Source organism: Ochotona curzoniae, unplaced genomic scaffold (genome assembly GCF_017591425.1).
Source record: "Ochotona curzoniae isolate NIBS_2020 unplaced genomic scaffold, NIBS_Ocur_1.0 contig_64, whole genome shotgun sequence".
In the NCBI taxonomy this organism is placed as follows: domain Eukaryota; kingdom Metazoa; phylum Chordata; class Mammalia; order Lagomorpha; family Ochotonidae; genus Ochotona; species Ochotona curzoniae.
The window spans coordinates 44,643,703-44,660,685 of record NW_024466502.1 but is presented as its reverse complement, the minus strand read 5'-3'; the positions used below and the strand labels follow the sequence as shown (position 1 = coordinate 44,660,685).

The 16,983-nt window shown below is 46.4% G+C and overlaps 1 protein-coding gene across 1 annotated transcript; it reads left to right on the top strand.

Annotated features, from left to right (window-relative positions):
* The first annotated feature begins 279 nt into the window (after positions 1–279).
* Positions 280–16,619, top strand: MED4 (mediator complex subunit 4). The gene is made up of 7 exons (XM_040991411.1): positions 280–440; positions 4,686–4,752; positions 8,281–8,451; positions 10,379–10,436; positions 12,606–12,692; positions 14,136–14,267; positions 16,275–16,619. Exons 1-7 carry the CDS (start codon positions 316–318, stop codon positions 16,445–16,447), a joined length of 813 nt encoding a protein of 270 aa, XP_040847345.1. The 5' UTR covers positions 280–315; the 3' UTR covers positions 16,448–16,619.
* Positions 16,620–16,983: the final 364 nt, after the last annotated feature.

Here is a 16,983-nt window from a genome sequence, read left to right as displayed (position 1 = left end):
TCACTACCTATACAATTAAAACAGCTAAAATTGTAAATTTTACCTTTTATGTATTTTGCTATCATGGAAGAAAAAAAAGATAGGGTCACTCATGGTTGTGGTTCCTGTGCTAAAACGCTTCTTAGGGCTTCTTCGTGGAGCAGCGTCCTGGGCATGCAGACTGACAGCCGGCCCGGCAGGTGGCGCCGGCGCCCGCAGTGCCCAGGCAGCGCTCGCGCGGAGCCCCTCTCCCTTTACGTCTCGGTGACCCTTCCTTCCGCCTCTTCTGCCGCTGGGGCGGAACTGTGCTTGCGTCAGCTCCTGGTCTTGAGGAGCATGGCGGCGTCTTCGAGTGGTGAGAAGGAAAAGGAACGATTAGGGGGCGGCTCTGGAGCGGCTGGCGGGAGTAGCACACGAGAGCGGCTGTTGTCTGCGCTTGAGGATCTCGAGGTCTTGTCGAGGTAAAGGTCTTGGCCTGGTTGCGGCTGGACTGGAGGGCACTGCTCTCAGAACCAGCCGCCCGGCCCTCTTGGCGCTCCGTGCCGGGTCTGGGCGCAGAGGGCTCAGGGGTCTCCGGAGCGTGAGTGCGCGGCCTGCTGGGGGAGGCAGTGTGGGGAGGTGACGAGAGAGACCGGTGTGTGAGGAGTGCGGTGTGGGGCCTGAAGCTGGCTGGTCAGGGCAGGCTCCCGAGGGAGCTGTCTGAGGGGATCCGGGCTCACTGAGGGGGTCAGGACTCATTGAGGGGATCTGGGCTCACTGAGGGGATCAGGACTCACTGAGGGGATCAGGACTCATTGAGGGGATCCGGGCTCACTGAGGGGATCAGGACTCACTGAGGGGATCCGGGCTCACTGAGGGGATCAGGACTCACTGAGGGGATCCGGGCTCACTGAGGGGATCAGGACTCACTGAGGGGATCCGGGCTCACTGAGGGGATCAGGACTCACTGAGGGGATCAGGACTCACTGAGGGGATCCGGGCTCACTGAGGGGATCAGGACTCACTGAGGGGATCCGGGCTCACTGAGGGGATCCGGGCTCATTGAGGGGATCAGGACTCACTGAGGGGATCCGGGCTCACCGAGGGGATCCGGGCTCACCGAGGGGATCCGGGTTCACCGAGGGGATCCGGGCTCACTGAGGGGATCCGGCCCGGCGGGAGCCGTGGGCAGCTGAGTCCTCGGGACAGGAGAGGCAGCGTGTGTGGCACCAGGCCTAGGCGGGCTGGCCTTGGCTGAGCGGCCTTGCAGTCGGAGCTTTCCTCAGCCCCTGACGTGAACTCTGAAAGTCGCTCCGCTTCTGCCTCATCCAGTGGCTCTGGGCTTCGCCCTCTGCTCCAGGCTCGGCCGGCATCACGGCCCTGCACGCCGCCTCCCTGCTGCACACTGCGCGGCCCTCCCTGATCCTGTCCCGTGCTGGCCGCTGCTCGCCGGCCGAGGGCATCACGTCCCTTTGCTGCGGAGAAACTGCGAGCCTCCCGTCGTGCAGTCGGGCCTGGTTAGCGGGGCAGCCGGGCGTCTGTTCCCGTCCTCGCAGTGGCTGCCACGCCGCTCTGCCTCGCCCTACCCTTCCTGGAGCCTGCGTGAGTGCAGTCAGGGACACACCAAGTGTGCGTGATAAGTGATGCGGGTGTAAACGGCCGCGCCTGCCACTGCTGGTGTGCAAGCGCAGCAGTACAGTCAGGTGCAGTTCATACAGATTTTTTTTTAAGGTTACGTATTTGGAAGACAAAGTTCCAAGGACAGAGAGATTCCATTTGCTGATTGACTCTCCCAAAAGTTCAGGCCAAAGCCAGGAGCCTCAACCTCCACCCAGGGCGCCCACGTGAACGGCGGGGCCCTGAGCACTCGGCGCGTCGTCGGCTGCTGTCCCAGGTGCCCGGGCGCTGCGCTCCTGTGGGCAGGCAGCATCGCCGATGAAGCGGCTGTACCATGCTGCCAGCCCGGTGTGCATGGTTCTTGATAACAAATGACTGGTAGTGCCATTCCTGCTGCATCTCCAGCTTGCTGAATGAGTTCGTTATCTTCCGGAACGTAACCTTTGAAAGCTTTAAGTAAACGCTGACCTACTTACACTAAAGATCAGTGCTCTGTTTTTCTCTGTATTGGCTCTGGCCATAGCAGTACTTACCAAGTGACCAGATCAGTACAATATATATGTATTTTTAAAATGTATTTGTTTTAAAATCAGAATTATAGACAAATCTTCCATCTGCTGCTTCGCTCTAAATGGCCGCAGCAGCTGGGGCTGGGCTAGAGCGAAGGCAGGCACCGAAGCTTCTTGGTCCCCCTGTGAATGCAGGGGCCTGAAAACTTGGGGTGCATTAGCAGGAGCTGGGTGGCATGTGGAGCGGTTGGAGCTCGTACTGGGGCCCGAACGGGAGGCCCCTGCTTTGACCATCGCTTAACCCACCATGCCACAGTGTGGGCCTTCAGTCAGCAGCGTGGTAAGTGATGTAAGAAAAGCCTGGGAACACGCCGCCGGAGCTAGGTGCCTCGTGCTAGGTGCCTCGTGCGTGTGAGCTGCTGTCTCTGTACTAGCGTCAGTTGCCTGACGACAGGGCACAGGGACTTTTCTGTCAGCCGAGGGTCAGGCCCGTGAACCGGGCACTCGGCACCAGGCGGCCGTCAGCGTGAATGTTTACACAGATGAGCACAAGCGCTGCTTCCTTCGCCATCTTTGCTGGTTTTGAAGTTTGTGGTGGAAAGCTTGTAAATTTCCTCTTTCATTCTCAGTATCTACGTTAATATTTTTTTAAGATTTTTTAAAAAAGATTTATTTATTTTTATTGAAAGGCAGATACAACAGAGAGGAAGATCTTCTATCCAATCATTCACTCCCCAGGTGACTGCAACGGCCGAAGCTGAGCCGATCTGAAGCCAGAAGTTGGGAGTCAGAAGCTTTTCCGGGTCTCCCATGTGGGTGCAGGGTCCTAAGGCTTCGGGCCGTCCTCAACTGCTTTCCCAGGCCACAAGCAGGGAGCTGGCTGGGAAGCGGGGCCACTGGGATTAAAACTAATGCCTGTATGGGATCCCGGCACATTCAAGGCGAGGACTTTAACCACTAGGCTACTGCACTGGGCCCCACATTATTTCTTCGTTGAAAAGGGAAACATTAGCAAGGCAGAATATTCATAGTATGATGTTTCAGTTAAATTATTCGTGTGCCTTCTGTGTGACATTACTGCCTTTGGGACAACTGTTTCAATGCTCATTTAGTTCTTACTGAGTTCTAATTGTTTTTAAGTTACTAAGCTCGAAGTTACCATCCCATACATGCTGCCTAGCCCAGTGCTTTTCTCAAGAGGAGCAATTTTCATTTCTGAAACAAGGTGGCCTCAACCTAACCAAAGCTTTAGAATGTCCAGTGAAGCCTTAGCAGCTCTGAGGCAGGAGTGGGAGCCGCTGGCTTCGGGCCAGGTGCTGCTGATTGAGGGTCCCTGTGGGTTGTGGGTGAGCCTCTTGTTCCAGTTCACTGAATTCTACACATTGTTCTTGAAATAGTCCCTTGGGGGGTTTCTTCTGGGAGAATTTTCATCCAGAGGCTTAATCTGGTTGTCTCCTAATAAAATCATTGCTGAGCAGTCTTGCTGGTGCTGTTAGAATGAAATAAGTTGTTAGAGTTTGTTTCTGTTGCCCATCCATGCGGTGTGAAGGTAACAGCTAATTTTTCTATCTGTATGTTGTCTTGGTGACGCGGTGACGCCCTTTCAGGAGGAGCGGCTGCTGGCCGAGGTTGGGGGTTGGTCTTAGTCTTTGAATTTCGAGTCTTTGCCTCAGTACGGTCCGTGACCTGTGACCTCTCCCCTCTGCCCCGAGCCGTTCAGGCAGATTCCTTTCGGAGCAACGTGTGAGTTTTCTGTTTCTCTGAGTGACCCTGGAATATGAAGGGCTGACAAGAAGTGTGTGATAAGTGTGTATTAGAAAGAACTGTGTATGAGTTTTAACTTTCTTGTGCCCCAAATAAACATTTTATTTTATTTATTTTTTAAAGATTTATTTATTTATTGGAAAACAGATATACGTAGAGGAGGAGAGACAGGAAGATCTTTCGTCCGATGATTCACTCCCCAAGTGAGCGCAATGGCCAGTGCTATGCCGATCCGAGGCCAGGAACCAGGAACTTCTTCCGGGTCTCCCAAACGGGTGCATGGTCCCAAAGCTTTGGGCCGTCCTTGACTGCTTTCTCAAGTCACAAGCAGGGAGCTGGATGGGAAGAGGAGCTGCCGGGATCAGAACCGGCGCCCATATGGGATCCCGGGGTGTTCAAGGCGAGGGCTTTAGCCGCTAGGCTACGCTGTCAGGCCCCAAATAAACATTTTAAACTTCTACTTCCCATGAGCTTTTTAGAGTACCCTGAATATTCCCTTCTGACCAAGTTCAGGAATGATTGTCCTCACCCAGAATGACAGTGTGAGCGCTTCTTGTGACATTGGGCCACCCAGAGTCTGAGGTCTTGCTCAGTCATTTGGTTGCTGGCTGTCTGCAGTATATTCTGCTGGTTTTCTTGCTACCTGTGGTGTTGTGTGTGCTCGATTCTCGTGTGCCCTTCATTTGAGATAGCACAATTATGTGAATTTTTCAGAGACCAAACTGAAATTCTCTTACTTTTAGATTTGGCTAGTTTGTAGTTTTCCGTGTTTGAGCTGTGATGAAAGCTTGCATTGTATTCATTTTGCAAAGAGTTTTTTGATGGCTTTTCTTATAGGGAACTTATAGAAATGCTGGCAATTTCAAGAAACCAAAAGTTGTTACAGCCTGGAGAGGAAAACCAGGTAAGCATTTCTTTTTTAATTTAAAACATGATACAGAAAAACTAGTTTATATCAGTTTACTGTTCATATTTACATTGTGTGAGATGAGGAAGATTTTTTTTTTGAAGATTTATTTATTTTTGAAATTATGGAGAGAGAAGGGGAGAAAGAGATCTTCCATGCACTGGTTTATTCCCCAGATGCTGCAACAGCTGCGATCGGAAGGCCGAGGTTTCTCTGGGTCTCCTGTGTAGAAGCAGGAGCTTAAGGAGTTGAACTATCCTCTGCTGCTTTCCCCGGTCCATAACAGGGGCCAAGACTCAAACCAGTGCTCATACGAGATGCTGGCACCTCAGGCAGAGATTTAACCCACTACGTCACTGTGCTAGCATTAATGAAAGCTTTTACATTTGTATTTGTATCATTTTTGTACAGCTCCCATATCAGCATGCTGGGTTTCTGCTTGCCAGCAGTGTGCACCGTGGAAGGCAGCGATGGCCTGCTGCTCTGGCGCACGCTGCCCCCCGGGAGGCCTGGGCTGAGTTCCCAGCCCCTGGGTTCTGACTGTTGCTGCCATTTAGGCAGTGAGATGTTTAGGCAGTGGATAGAAGATGTTTCTGTCTCTCTTCCTTTCAAATTAGGGATTGATTTTTTTTTTAATATATCCTTAAAAAATTGCCCAATCTTTAACAGTATTACTATTTTCCCTTGTGGTATTAGTTATACTGACACATTGATTTTTTTGTCTTGAATGAACTTGTTAAATGGAGATTAAAACATCATTCAGAATAGAAAAAATTACATTCTGATAAACTTAGCTCTTTACTGAAGGCTTGGCTGCCTAACACAGCTTGGGATTGAATGGAAATGAAAAGTTCACAGATGCTGTCTTCATGTGTGGATGTTGAATTATCAGGTAGTTTTTAACTTTACTTATGCTCTAATTTTGTGTAGTGAATTTTTTGTCTTTTACTGCAGAAATTTAAAAGAGAATTTTGAGGGAATGCGCTGGGAGGAGTATTTTTTTTTTTTTTTAAGATTTATTTTTATTATTTTTTTATTGGAAAGGAGGATATACAGAGAGGAGAGACAGAGAGGAAGATCTTCCGTCCGATGATTCACTCCCCAAGTGAGCGCAACGGGCCGATACTATGCCGAGCCGAAGCCAGGAGCCTCTTCCGGGTCTCCCACGCGGGTGCAAGGTCCCAAAGCTTTGGGCCGTCCTCGACTGCTTTCCCAGGCCACAGGCAGGGAGCCGGAAGGGAAGCGGGGCTGCCGGGATTAGAACCGGCGCCCATATGGGATCCCGGGCGTGCAAGGCGAGGACCTTTAACCACTTGCGCCACCGCGCCGGACCCAAGGAGTATTGTTTTTTAAACATGCTGTAGATAGAAGAGGACACGGTGTTGGGCCTGGCCTCATCCTCCCCCTCATTGCCCTGCTCTGTCTCCTGCTGGGTGGCGGGGAAGAGAAGGTGGAGAGACTCCCAGGGCCTCCCGCAGAACTGTCAGGGATCCTGTGTTTCTCAGGGTTAACCCCTTACCACAGGAGGGGGAGTCAGATAAGACTAAACCTTGCAAAGAGTTGCTAACTTGAGGGACACTATATTAAGGTTTTTGTTTTTTTGTATTTTTAAAAATTTATTTTTATTGGACAGTCAGCTATACAGAGGAGAAGATCTTCCATCCATTGATTCACTCCCCAAGTGGCCACAACAGCCGGAGCCGACTTGATCCGGAGCTAGGAGCCAGGGGTCTCCCACTCAGATGCAGGTCCTAAGGCTTTGGGCCATCCTCGACTGCTTTCCCAGGCCACAGGCAGGGAGCTGGATGGGAGGTGGAGCTGCCGGAACCCATATGGGTTCCCGCGCGTGTGAGGTGAGGACTTTAGGTACTAGGCTACCACACCGGGCCCAGTATTAGGTTTTGTTTTGTTTTGTTTTTAGGAAAAGAAAGAGGCTAGGAATAAATATGTTAGAAGAGGACTGCTGTAATTTTTTGTTTGTTTTAAGATTTTATTTTATTTGAAAAACAGAGAGGAAGAAGCAGGGACAGATCTTCCAAATGCTGGTACACTCCCCAAATAGTCACAACTACTGAGCGAAGCTGAAGCCAGGAGCAGAAGCTTTTTCCAAGTCTCCCATATAGGTAGCAGGGGGCCCGGGCATGTGGACTGTCCTCTGTTGCTTTCCTGGAAATTAACAGGGAGCGGAGGGAAACTGGCCAAGTCGGGGCTGAAGCTGGTGGCCACTGGGGATGCTGGAGCTGCAGGCAGCTGTGTTACCCACTGTGCCACGGTGCCTCCCCAGAAAACTCATGATTTTAGATTCTCTGTAAATACCTGTGGGATTAAGTACAATATTAAAGGAAATATGCAATAAGCAAAATGCAAAACTTGATTTCATTTATTTACTCACTGATTGCTGGCTCTGAGCCAAGCATATAGACTGATAAAGCAATACTGAAGTCATATGTAAACAGCACCAATCGTTATTTGTTTTTTTAAATGATTAGTGGTTCTGTGAATTGTGTTTTATATTTTCGTACTGTTGATTTCTTGTGTGATTTTCATTGAAATTTAACTAGAAATGAATGTGCCCTCTTAAGTATTTTTATAGCCACTATTTTGAAAATTCATAATTTTTTTTTTAAGATTTATTTTTATTATTTTTTCATTGGAAAGGCAGATATACAGAGAGGAGAGACAGAGAGGAAGATCTTCCGTCCGATGATTCACTCCCCAAGTGAGCGCAACGGGCCGATGCTATGCCGATCCGAAGCCAGGAGCCTCTTCCGGGTCTCCCACGCGGGTGCAGGTTCCCAAAGCTTTGGGCTGTCCTCGACTGCTTTCCCAGGCCACAGGCAGGGAACTGGAAGGGAAGCGGGGCTGCCGGGATTAGAACCGGCGCCCATATGGGATCCCGGGCATGCAAGGCGAGGACCTTTAACCACTTGCGCCACCGCGCCGGGCCCGAAAATTCATAATTTTCTATGAAATCCTAGAATTAGAAAAGAGCTTTAAAAAGAGAGAGAGAAAAGATCTTAATGGCTTCAGTGTAAGATTGAGCTGCAGAAAGGACAAGTGAGCAAGAGACTGATGGGTTGGCAGAGCTGGAATGGAGGACTCACTGTGGTGGAGAGACCCCCGGCAGAGCGTGAGTGCTATGGCTGCAGCTGGGGACGACTGGGGACGGGAGACCCAGCCTTCAGTTCTTGGTGCCACCTAAAATCACCTCAAGTACCAACTTTTGGGAAAACTTCCATTACACTTTAAGAATAAATTTAAAAATTTTATCTTACAGAAAAATTAATAAACCTATTTTGTCTTATTGCTGATTCTGAAAGCTTTGTTTTGTGTTGGGGAGAGCAGAATAAAGAGAACATATTAATGCTTACTTGATTCACAATTATTGCTAAGTAGGCTATCTTTGTTGTAAGTAATTTCTACAGGTATAATGTTCTATAAGCCAGCCATTTCAGGTAGGAATTTGTGCCTATTAGAACCTAGCTTTTTCATTTTGCATATCTAATGCAACTGATTATTTGGCAGGTCTTGGAATTACTGATTCACAGAGATGGGGAATTTCAAGAGCTGATGAAACTGGCACTTAATCAAGGAAAAGTCCATCATGAAATGCAGGTCTTGGAAAAGGAAGTGGAGAAGAGAGACAGTGATATTCAGCAACTTCAGAAGCAGCTGAAGGAAGCAGAGCAGATACTGGTAAGGTGGCAAAGTGGGTTCCTAAGGTGAAAAGGGGGCTTGTTTACTTTTTGTGAAAAATGTCTGTTATCAATATTTTGAAGAGCAAAAAACTTTCAAAGAATAAAAATGACATCCTGTCAGGAAGTTAAAGGCCATGAAAGCTGCTCCCCTTTTTGGCAGATTGAGATGGTCTGCCTTACTTTGGAACCCTGTTTGAGTTTTAAGTGATCATCTAAAACCTTGGCTTTTAAAGTTTGAAAACCAGTAAAAGTATGTCTTCCATACAAAATATGTGGGATTAGTTAGCCACTGAGAGCCCTAGTATTTCCTGTGCTGTTCTGTGCCCCTGTGTGCAGCATCAGTTTGCTGTACGGACAATGTACTTATGATGTCATGGTCTGTAGCAGCAGCTGCGTTTCGTTCCCGTGTGTATCAGGCATTGCTAGTGTCCTGGTCCCTGGTCAACCTCTTGCAGAGGTGTCCAGTGGCTTCCGGGAGTGAGAAGCCTGAGCTGTCCCCGGGAGAGGAGCACCCTGCTGAGAACAGGAGATGCTTCTTCAAAAAAATACGGTTCTGGGCCCAGCACTATAGCGTAGTGGTTAAAGTCCTTGCCTTGAACGCGCCAGGATCCCATATGGGCGCCAGTTCTAATCCCTGCGGCCCCGCTTCCCATCCAGCTCCCTGCTTGTGGCCTGGGAAAGCAGTTGAGGACGGGCCAAAGCTTTGGGAGCCTGCACCTGTGTGGGAGACCCGGAAGAGCTCTTGGCTCCTGGTTTTGGATCGGCTTAGCTCCAGCCGTTGCGGGCGCTTGGGAAGTGAACCATCAGACGGAGGATCTTCCTCTGTTTCTCCTCCTCTCTCTATATCCACCTTTCCAATAAAAATAAATTAATTTTTAAAAATACAGTTCTGTTACAATCTTTTTATCCTTTGGAAAGCAATATTTGCTTATCAAAATCAGTTTGGAAAATGGGAAAAAAAGGGGGAAAATTGTCTGTAGTTCCACTATTCTAAACATATTAGACTCTCAGGTCGGTTTCTTAACTAGAAAAAAAAGGTAATTTTTACATATTTTATTCCTCTAGGGGAGGTTAAAGATTTATTTATTTTTATTGGAAAGTCAGATATACATAGGGGATTAGAGACGGAGAGAAAGATCTTCCGTCCACTGATTCACTCCTCAAGTGACTGCAATGGCTAGAACTGAGCCTATATGAAGCCAGGAATCTTTTCCTGGTCTCCCACATGAGTGCAGGGTCGCAAGGCCTGGGCTGTCCTCAACTGCCTTCCCAGGCCACAAGCAGGGAGCTGGATGGGAAGCAGGGGCCGCGTGGATTAGAACCGTTCGGTGGAGCAAGTGGTTACGGTCCTCGCCTTGCACGCCCGGGATCCCATATGACCGCCAGTTCTAATCCCGGCAGCCCCTCTTCCCATCCAGCTCCCTGCCTGTGGCCTGGGAAAGCAGTCAAGGACAGCCCAAAGCTTTGGGAACCTGCACCCGCGTGGGAGACCCGGAAGAGGCTCCTGGCTTCGGATCGGCATAGCATCGGCCCGTTGTGCTCACTTGGGGAGCGAATCATCGGACGGAAGATCTTCCTCTCTGTCTCTCCTCTCTGTATATCCGCCTTTCCAATAAAAATAAAAACATAAATCTTTAAAAAAAAAAGAACCGTTGTGCATATGGGATCCTGGTGCATGCTTGCAAGGCGAGGACTTTAGCCACACCAACCCTAGGTATTTTATTCTTGAACTAGATGCAAGAAAGACATGAAAGTGTAAAGGACTCGCTTTATATCATGTGTCTGACAACTAATTTGTAACTTAAATTGTGCAGGTTTTTGAGCTTTATAAATTGTTCCTGTATGAAAAGTCATTTTGTGAATTATGCCAAAAATTGCTTGATAAAGTTGAAAATAAGTGTTTTTTTTTTTAATGTTTAAATTAGGCAACAGCTGTTTATCAAGCAAAAGAAAAACTCAAGTCAATAGAGAAAGCAAGGAAAGGTTAGTACCGTGGGAAGATTGATGACCTGAAAAACCCGAGTTCTGGTACCCAGCACCTGGGAAAGGTTCTGGCAATCACTTGCTGCTGCTGGGACCCCAGGGCACAACCGTTGTCCAGTGTCACGTTCTGGCCTCGGGTGGGTGTTGTGAGGGACGTGGAAGTATCCTGTCCTTTGCCAGGTTTTCAGAAGCAATGAGAGAAGACAGCTTACAGTTCTGTACTCAAACGTGTGGGAACGACAGTGGATTTATAAAGTTACTGAGAGGGGACCAGTGTGAGCTGGAGGCAGGTGGGATGGGACTGGACCTTGAAGTGGCGGAGGGAAGGAACAAGAACATCGATCGGACAGCCACGCGGGGTTAGAGCCTCCCAGGGTGAGCTGGTCACGGGCGGAGAACCAGCCTGCCTTCCTGCCCTGCACTCCCTCTTTAAAAAGTCTTAATTTATGAATATTGCGACGTCATTTAGTCTGTTGATTGGAAGTGGGAATTGTAATGAATATTTTTCTTATTGCTTGTAAGAATTTGTAGATATGACTTAAGTTTAGTCATTTTGGGTTTACAACCTAACTTTTCCTATTCCTTTGGGAACCTTGTTTAAATCATTACATATGAAGAGTAGTGAATATTTACTGAGAGGTGAACTGGGTTTCTGTAGCAGGAGACACATCTCTAGGAAGGGTGATCGTGGGTATCTCAAGTCTAGATTATGTTTTGTTAGAATTTATTTTACTTAGTTGAAAGGCAGAGTTAGAGAGAGATTGTTCTTCTGTCTGCTGGTTTACTCTCTGAGTGGGATCGGGCCAGGCGGAAACCTGGAGCCAGGAGCATCATCCAGGGCTCCCATGTAGGTGCAGGGCCCAAGGACATGGGCCATCTGCTGCTGCTTTTCCAACCACTCTAGTAGGGAGCTGAGCAGAAGTGGAGCAGCCAGGACTTAAACTGATGCCCATAAGGGATGCCAGCTCTGTGGGTGGCTGCTTGACATGAAGCTGGCCTCTTTTTTTGAGTCTTCAAAATTTTACCTACACAAATACCTTACCTTGGTACATTTAAGCAGTATCTAAAGTTTATAGAAAAAAGTGAATCACTCTTATTTCTCAGAGATAACTGTGCAGTGTTTCCTTAGTGTGTCTTCCTAGATCCATGAATGTATATTAAATACAAATACATATGTGCATGTATTTTACAGCAAAAATCATGCCGCTTAGCAGAATTTTTTCCTACCTAATGAATATATTGTAGATATTTTTTGTTTATTTTTATAGAGATTTGTGTATCAGTTTTATTTTAAAGGCAAAGTTATAAAGAGAGGAGAAACAGATCTTCCACTGGCTGATTCACTTCCCAAAAGACCGCAAAGGCAAGGGCTAGGCTGGTCCAAATGTGGGAGCCAGGGACTTCTTTCCGGTCTCCAACATGAGTGCCAGAGGACTTGGGCTGTCTTCTGCTTTCCTGGGCCATTAGCAGAAAGCTGGATTGGAAGTGGAGCAGCTGGGACCTGAACTGGTGCTCATATGTCATGCCAGTGCTGCAGGAGGAGGCCAAATGTGCTATGCTGTGGTGCAGGCCCTGGCATCTTTTTTATTTAGATCTGTTTAAGGTCGAGTACATCAGGTGTAAAATCCTTTGGTGTGGCCCTAACAAGGTAGCCACAGGCAGGACTGAAATTCAGTAAATCCTATAGATTTAAGTTGATAAATTTGTAAGGTCCACAAATGATATTGCAGATACCCAAACTGCCCTTTGCAGAAAGCAAGGTTGCCCCCTCCTGATAGAATTTTAGGCTGTGTTAATCAGGCGAGACGGTGTGAACTGTCTACTTTGATTTCATAGCTTAGATATTGTTGGGGTGGTGAAGTACTGTTTTCTCTCTGTTATTTGCATTCACTGTTGCTTTCAGAAGAGTGATGTGTTTGGTGTAGTAATTCATTGACTATGGAGTCTCCCAAAATTTGTTTTTTTATGCTAGCTGATTTTTCTGAATAAACATCTTTATTTTGGCGATAAACAGTTTAGCTTTATTGTTTATGTGGGTATTGTTATGGAAAGTGGATGATTTGGATATCTTCCTGATAATTCCAGACATTTAGAAAGTGTGATGTATAATTGTGATGAACGTAGTTCCAGACTTACTAACATGTTACCCTGTCCCTTTAACTCTCTCAGGTGCTATTTCCTCAGAAGAAATCATCAAATATGCACATAGAATTAGTGCAAGTAATGCTGTGTGTGCCCCATTGACCTGGGTTCCAGGTAAAAATACTCTTTTGTTGTAGATCTGTGTGGTTTCAAACATCTTTAGCTGGCTGCATAAAGAATAGATTTAAATATAGAACATATTTACCCTTAGAAACACCTGTTTCGTGTTTTTACATGGACAGCAGATAACATGGGAGACCTAAAGTACAGCAGCGGCCCTCTCGGGGGATGGGAGCTGGCCTCAGCCTCAGCAGCTGCAGAGGGAGCACGTTCCCACGCTGAGGGCACTAGGGCAGCTGCAGCTCTGGGGTGAATAACCTGGAGTTGGTGAGAAACATTACCAGATTGTGGTTCAGCTGTGACTATTCTTACCAACCCACAGCTGCTAGTTAGCGTGCTTTCCTTCTGCAAATGAATCCTACCTGACCCTGCTAGCCCTTCATAAAGTTACAGGAATTAACCTTTAAATGGCAAGATCATACGAGATTGGTTAAAGTTTTGATTTAGACAGTCCTTCCAATAAATAGTCCTTTTTATCTCATGCCATGATCCTTTCTCCCTCAGTATATATATCTGTGTTATTTCTCTTTCATTTTAATATACATTTGTTTGATAGACACAGACTCTTCCATCTGCTGACTCACTCTGCAAATTCCTGCGACAGCCAGAGCTGAGCCAGCAAAGCGAAGCGATGCCCGTCTGGGTAGCAGGGTCTCGAGTGCTTAAGTCCTCATCTGCTTTCCAGGCACATCAGCCAGGAGCTGAATCAGAAGCAAACTAGCTTTGATAATGGGATGCCAACATTCTGATGTGACTTAACGCACTGTGCTATAGAGCCTGCCCTCCATTTTTCTTACTAGAAAATGCAGATGATTTAGGAAAATGAGATTATCATATTCTTAAGTTGACAGTTGTAATGTTAGCTAAAATGACAAAACTTTTCTCTCTTTTTTTTTTTTATCATTTCCAGGAGATTCAAAAAATTAAAAAACAGATGTTCTTCTCACAGGTTACTTCGTTTATATTTGAGGCAGACACACACACACACACACACACACACACACACACACTAAGCATTCCTATCTGTTGTTAGCTCACTCCCCAAATTCCTACAGTTGCCAGTTGGGCCCGGCCGAAGCTGGAAGCCGGAAGCTGCCACATGGGGGGCAGGAACACCACTGACCAGTGGTATTAGCAGGAAACTAAGACCAGGAGCTGGGACGTGATGACAAACCCAGGAATGTGATACAGGTTGCAGTGTCCTAACTGGCATCTTAACCAGCAGGGTAAACCCCAACCTCCATATACATATATTTTGAAAAATGATGTATTATTTTCTGAGTAACAGTTGGGGAGAATTTTCTATATACTTCAAAATTGAAGATGCAGTTTGAGCTTTTCATTTGTACTGAGGAAAGTTAATAGTTCAAGAAAGTGTTACTGCTTTATGTGTGTGTGCAAGAGAGATGGAGTTAAGAGCGGTCTTTATTGTTTCAGGGGACCCACGGAGGCCATACCCAACTGATTTGGAGATGAGAAGTGGATTATTAGGTCAGATGAACAATCCTTCTGCCAACGGTGTGAATGGCCACTTACCAGGGGACGCACTTGCAGCGGGCAGACTGCCAGGTAACGCTAATTGGAAGAATGTTTGTGAGCAGATTCCGACTTTTTAGCATTGACAGTGATAGGATATCTGCTGTTAACAAGTTTGCGACTCTCCAGCCCCATGTCATTCTAACAGCAAGGTACTCTGCCAGTGTATTCCTTTCTGCCAGAAAATATAGACAAGACTGAAATTAGAACGAGCTGCCTTTCTCTCTGTTGATTGTTTTTGCCGTCTTCCTCAGGCATGGGCATATAAATAAAGATTTATTTACTTTTATTGGAAAGTCAGATAGACAGAGAGGAAGATCTTCCACCCAATGATTCACTCCCCAAGCAACCTCAACGGCCAGAACTGAGCTGATATGAAGCCAGGAGTCTGGAACCTCTTCAGGTCTCCCACACGTGGGTGTGGGTGCAGGGTCCCAAGGCTTTGGGCCATCCTCAACTGCTTTCCCAGGCCACAAGCAAGGAGCTGGATGGGAAGTGGGGCTGCCAGAATTAGAATTGGTGCATTCAAGGCGAGGACTTTAGCCACTAGGCTACTGCGCCAGGCCCTACTCAGTATGTTTTGTATGAGTTAGTTTATTAGCTGCCTAGAGCACAGATTGGGAACCTCACTGTGCATCTTGTTTTCTGAGGCAGATGACTCATGTTTCTATTTGACTATACTGGCTTATACTTGGATGCCAGTCAGGAGACAGTAGTTTGAACAAGGAATGCTTAAGTTCAGAAGCAATAGATGCGGGGTCCAGTTCCCACAGTCAGGAAGCAAGCAGGCTGACAAGGAAGGATAGGCTGGATGCCTGCCCTCCCTGTCCTCTAGCTGACTTTAACATCACCGCACTCTTGAAGTGTAGCCTTGGCCTGCCCCCCAGGAGATAGAGGCCAGGGCTGGCACACAGGAACTCACCCCTGGGGTTCTGGGGGACCTCCAGGGAAGCCAGCCTTTGGTTTTATGGTGAAAGCTGCTGAGAAACCACTCTAAGGGGTGCCATCACTTGATGCTGTGCACTGACCAGCCCGGCCCAGGGAAGTGAAAAAACCCCATTCAAGAGTGAAGGCTTTTCTCTGCAGTGTGGCACTGGTGCCCTCTGCTGGCCACGGAGCAGGGGCTGCAGGCCTGGACGCTAACTGGAGTAACTGGATGGTTAGTACTGTCGCTTTTTCTTTTGACCTTTCTGAAATGTGCCTCCTTTAGTGTTGAGCTGCACCGCACTTGTTGATGTGCACTGTTCATTTTCAGTATATACAGGCGCTAATGTGAAGTGGGCACTTACATATACATACTGTCAGGCAACTTCTTTTTGACAAGAATCTTTTTCTTTTTAATATGTAAAGCAATTTTTTATTATTATTTAATTGGAAAGGCAGACTTAGAGAAGGAGAGACAGAGAAAAATCTTCCATTCCTGGTTCACTCCCCACATGGCCACAACAGACGGAGCTGAGTTAATCCAAAGCCAGGAGCTTCTTCTGGGTCTTCCACGTGGGTGTGGGATCCTAAGGCTTTGGGCCATTCTGTGCTGCTTTGCTAGGACGCGAACCAGTGTCCATATGGGATCTCAGTGCTTGAAAGTGGAGGATTAACCAGTTGAGCCATCATGCCAGGCCACAGAATCATTAAGATAGCAATTCCTTTCCTAAGAAATTGTTCAAATCTATTATACTTCATGTAGTAAAGATATTATTACCTATTTAATATATTGTATAATATGCATGAGATGTAATTATGTTTTAAATAGAATATATACACAAAGAAAACATTAGATTTTTAATTGTAAATGTCTTATAAAAAATTGGGTGAACTAGCTATTGAATTGGTTCTTGGAGAGTAGTATGATTAAAAAGAAAACTGCTACATCATACTTTGGTTTAATATTGAATGATTTGATCTTTACTAACTTGGCCAAATGTCTTCTTATTTCTAACCTAAAAAATTGTACTCATTTATTTGCATAAAGGGAAGACTAACTAGCAGGTTGATTGCTCCTGAGTAGGTCTATTGCTCATGTGCCTCTCTCTTCTGCAGATGTCCTTGCGCCTCAGTATCCGTGGCAGTCAAATGATATGTCAGTGAACATGTTGCCTCCAAATCACAGTAATGACTTTCTGTTGGAACCTCCTGGGCATAATAAAGAAAATGAAGATGATGTAGAGGTTATGTCAACGGACTCTTCAAGCAGTAGTAGTGACTCTGATTAAAAAAGAAATTGAAGAAACCATACAGGATTGAATCCTGTAGAATTCTGTTTCTTAAACAATAGCAGAGAAATATAATTACAAATCTGAAAGGGATATCCAGGGTAGATTTGTGCAGCCCGTTAAAATCTGAAGTGGACTGTCTAAAGCTAAAAACCATGGCTTTAGTTCTAATTCACCAGACAAATATTTGAGGATTAATCACATTATTCCCTGCTGCTTATGCCATTGTGCTCTGTTTGTACTGTATTTGTACTGCATTTGAGGGACATGATATGTACTAAAAGGCTTCCTGGAGTTAGAAAGCATTTTCAGAAGCAGCAGATTACTGACTGTGCATCTGGTTTCAAAGGAAAGGTCCTCACTTGAAAATGAAGGCTCAGCTTTTGTTGTAAACAGGAGACTTTGTCTCAATTTGTACCACTTGTAATTATTGTAATTTTTGTAAATAAATTTACTTTTATTTGTAATTTGTATTATTTACCATAGTTATGTTTGGTTTTAATTTAATTTAAAAGTTAAAAAATGATTTTATTTGA

What these genes read in the sequence shown, in the direction of transcription:
- MED4 (XM_040991411.1), top strand. Translation starts at nt 316, where the DNA reads ATGGCGGCGTCTTCGAGTGGTGAGAAGGAAAAGGAACGATTAGGGGGC. An exon ending in AGCCTGGAGAGGAAAACCAG is followed by an intron (nt 4,753 to 8,280) that starts GTAAGCATTTCT and finishes ATTATTTGGCAG; the next exon opens with GTCTTGGAATTACTGATTCA. An exon ending in AGGAAGCAGAGCAGATACTG is followed by an intron (nt 8,452 to 10,378) that starts GTAAGGTGGCAA and finishes TGTTTAAATTAG; the next exon opens with GCAACAGCTGTTTATCAAGC.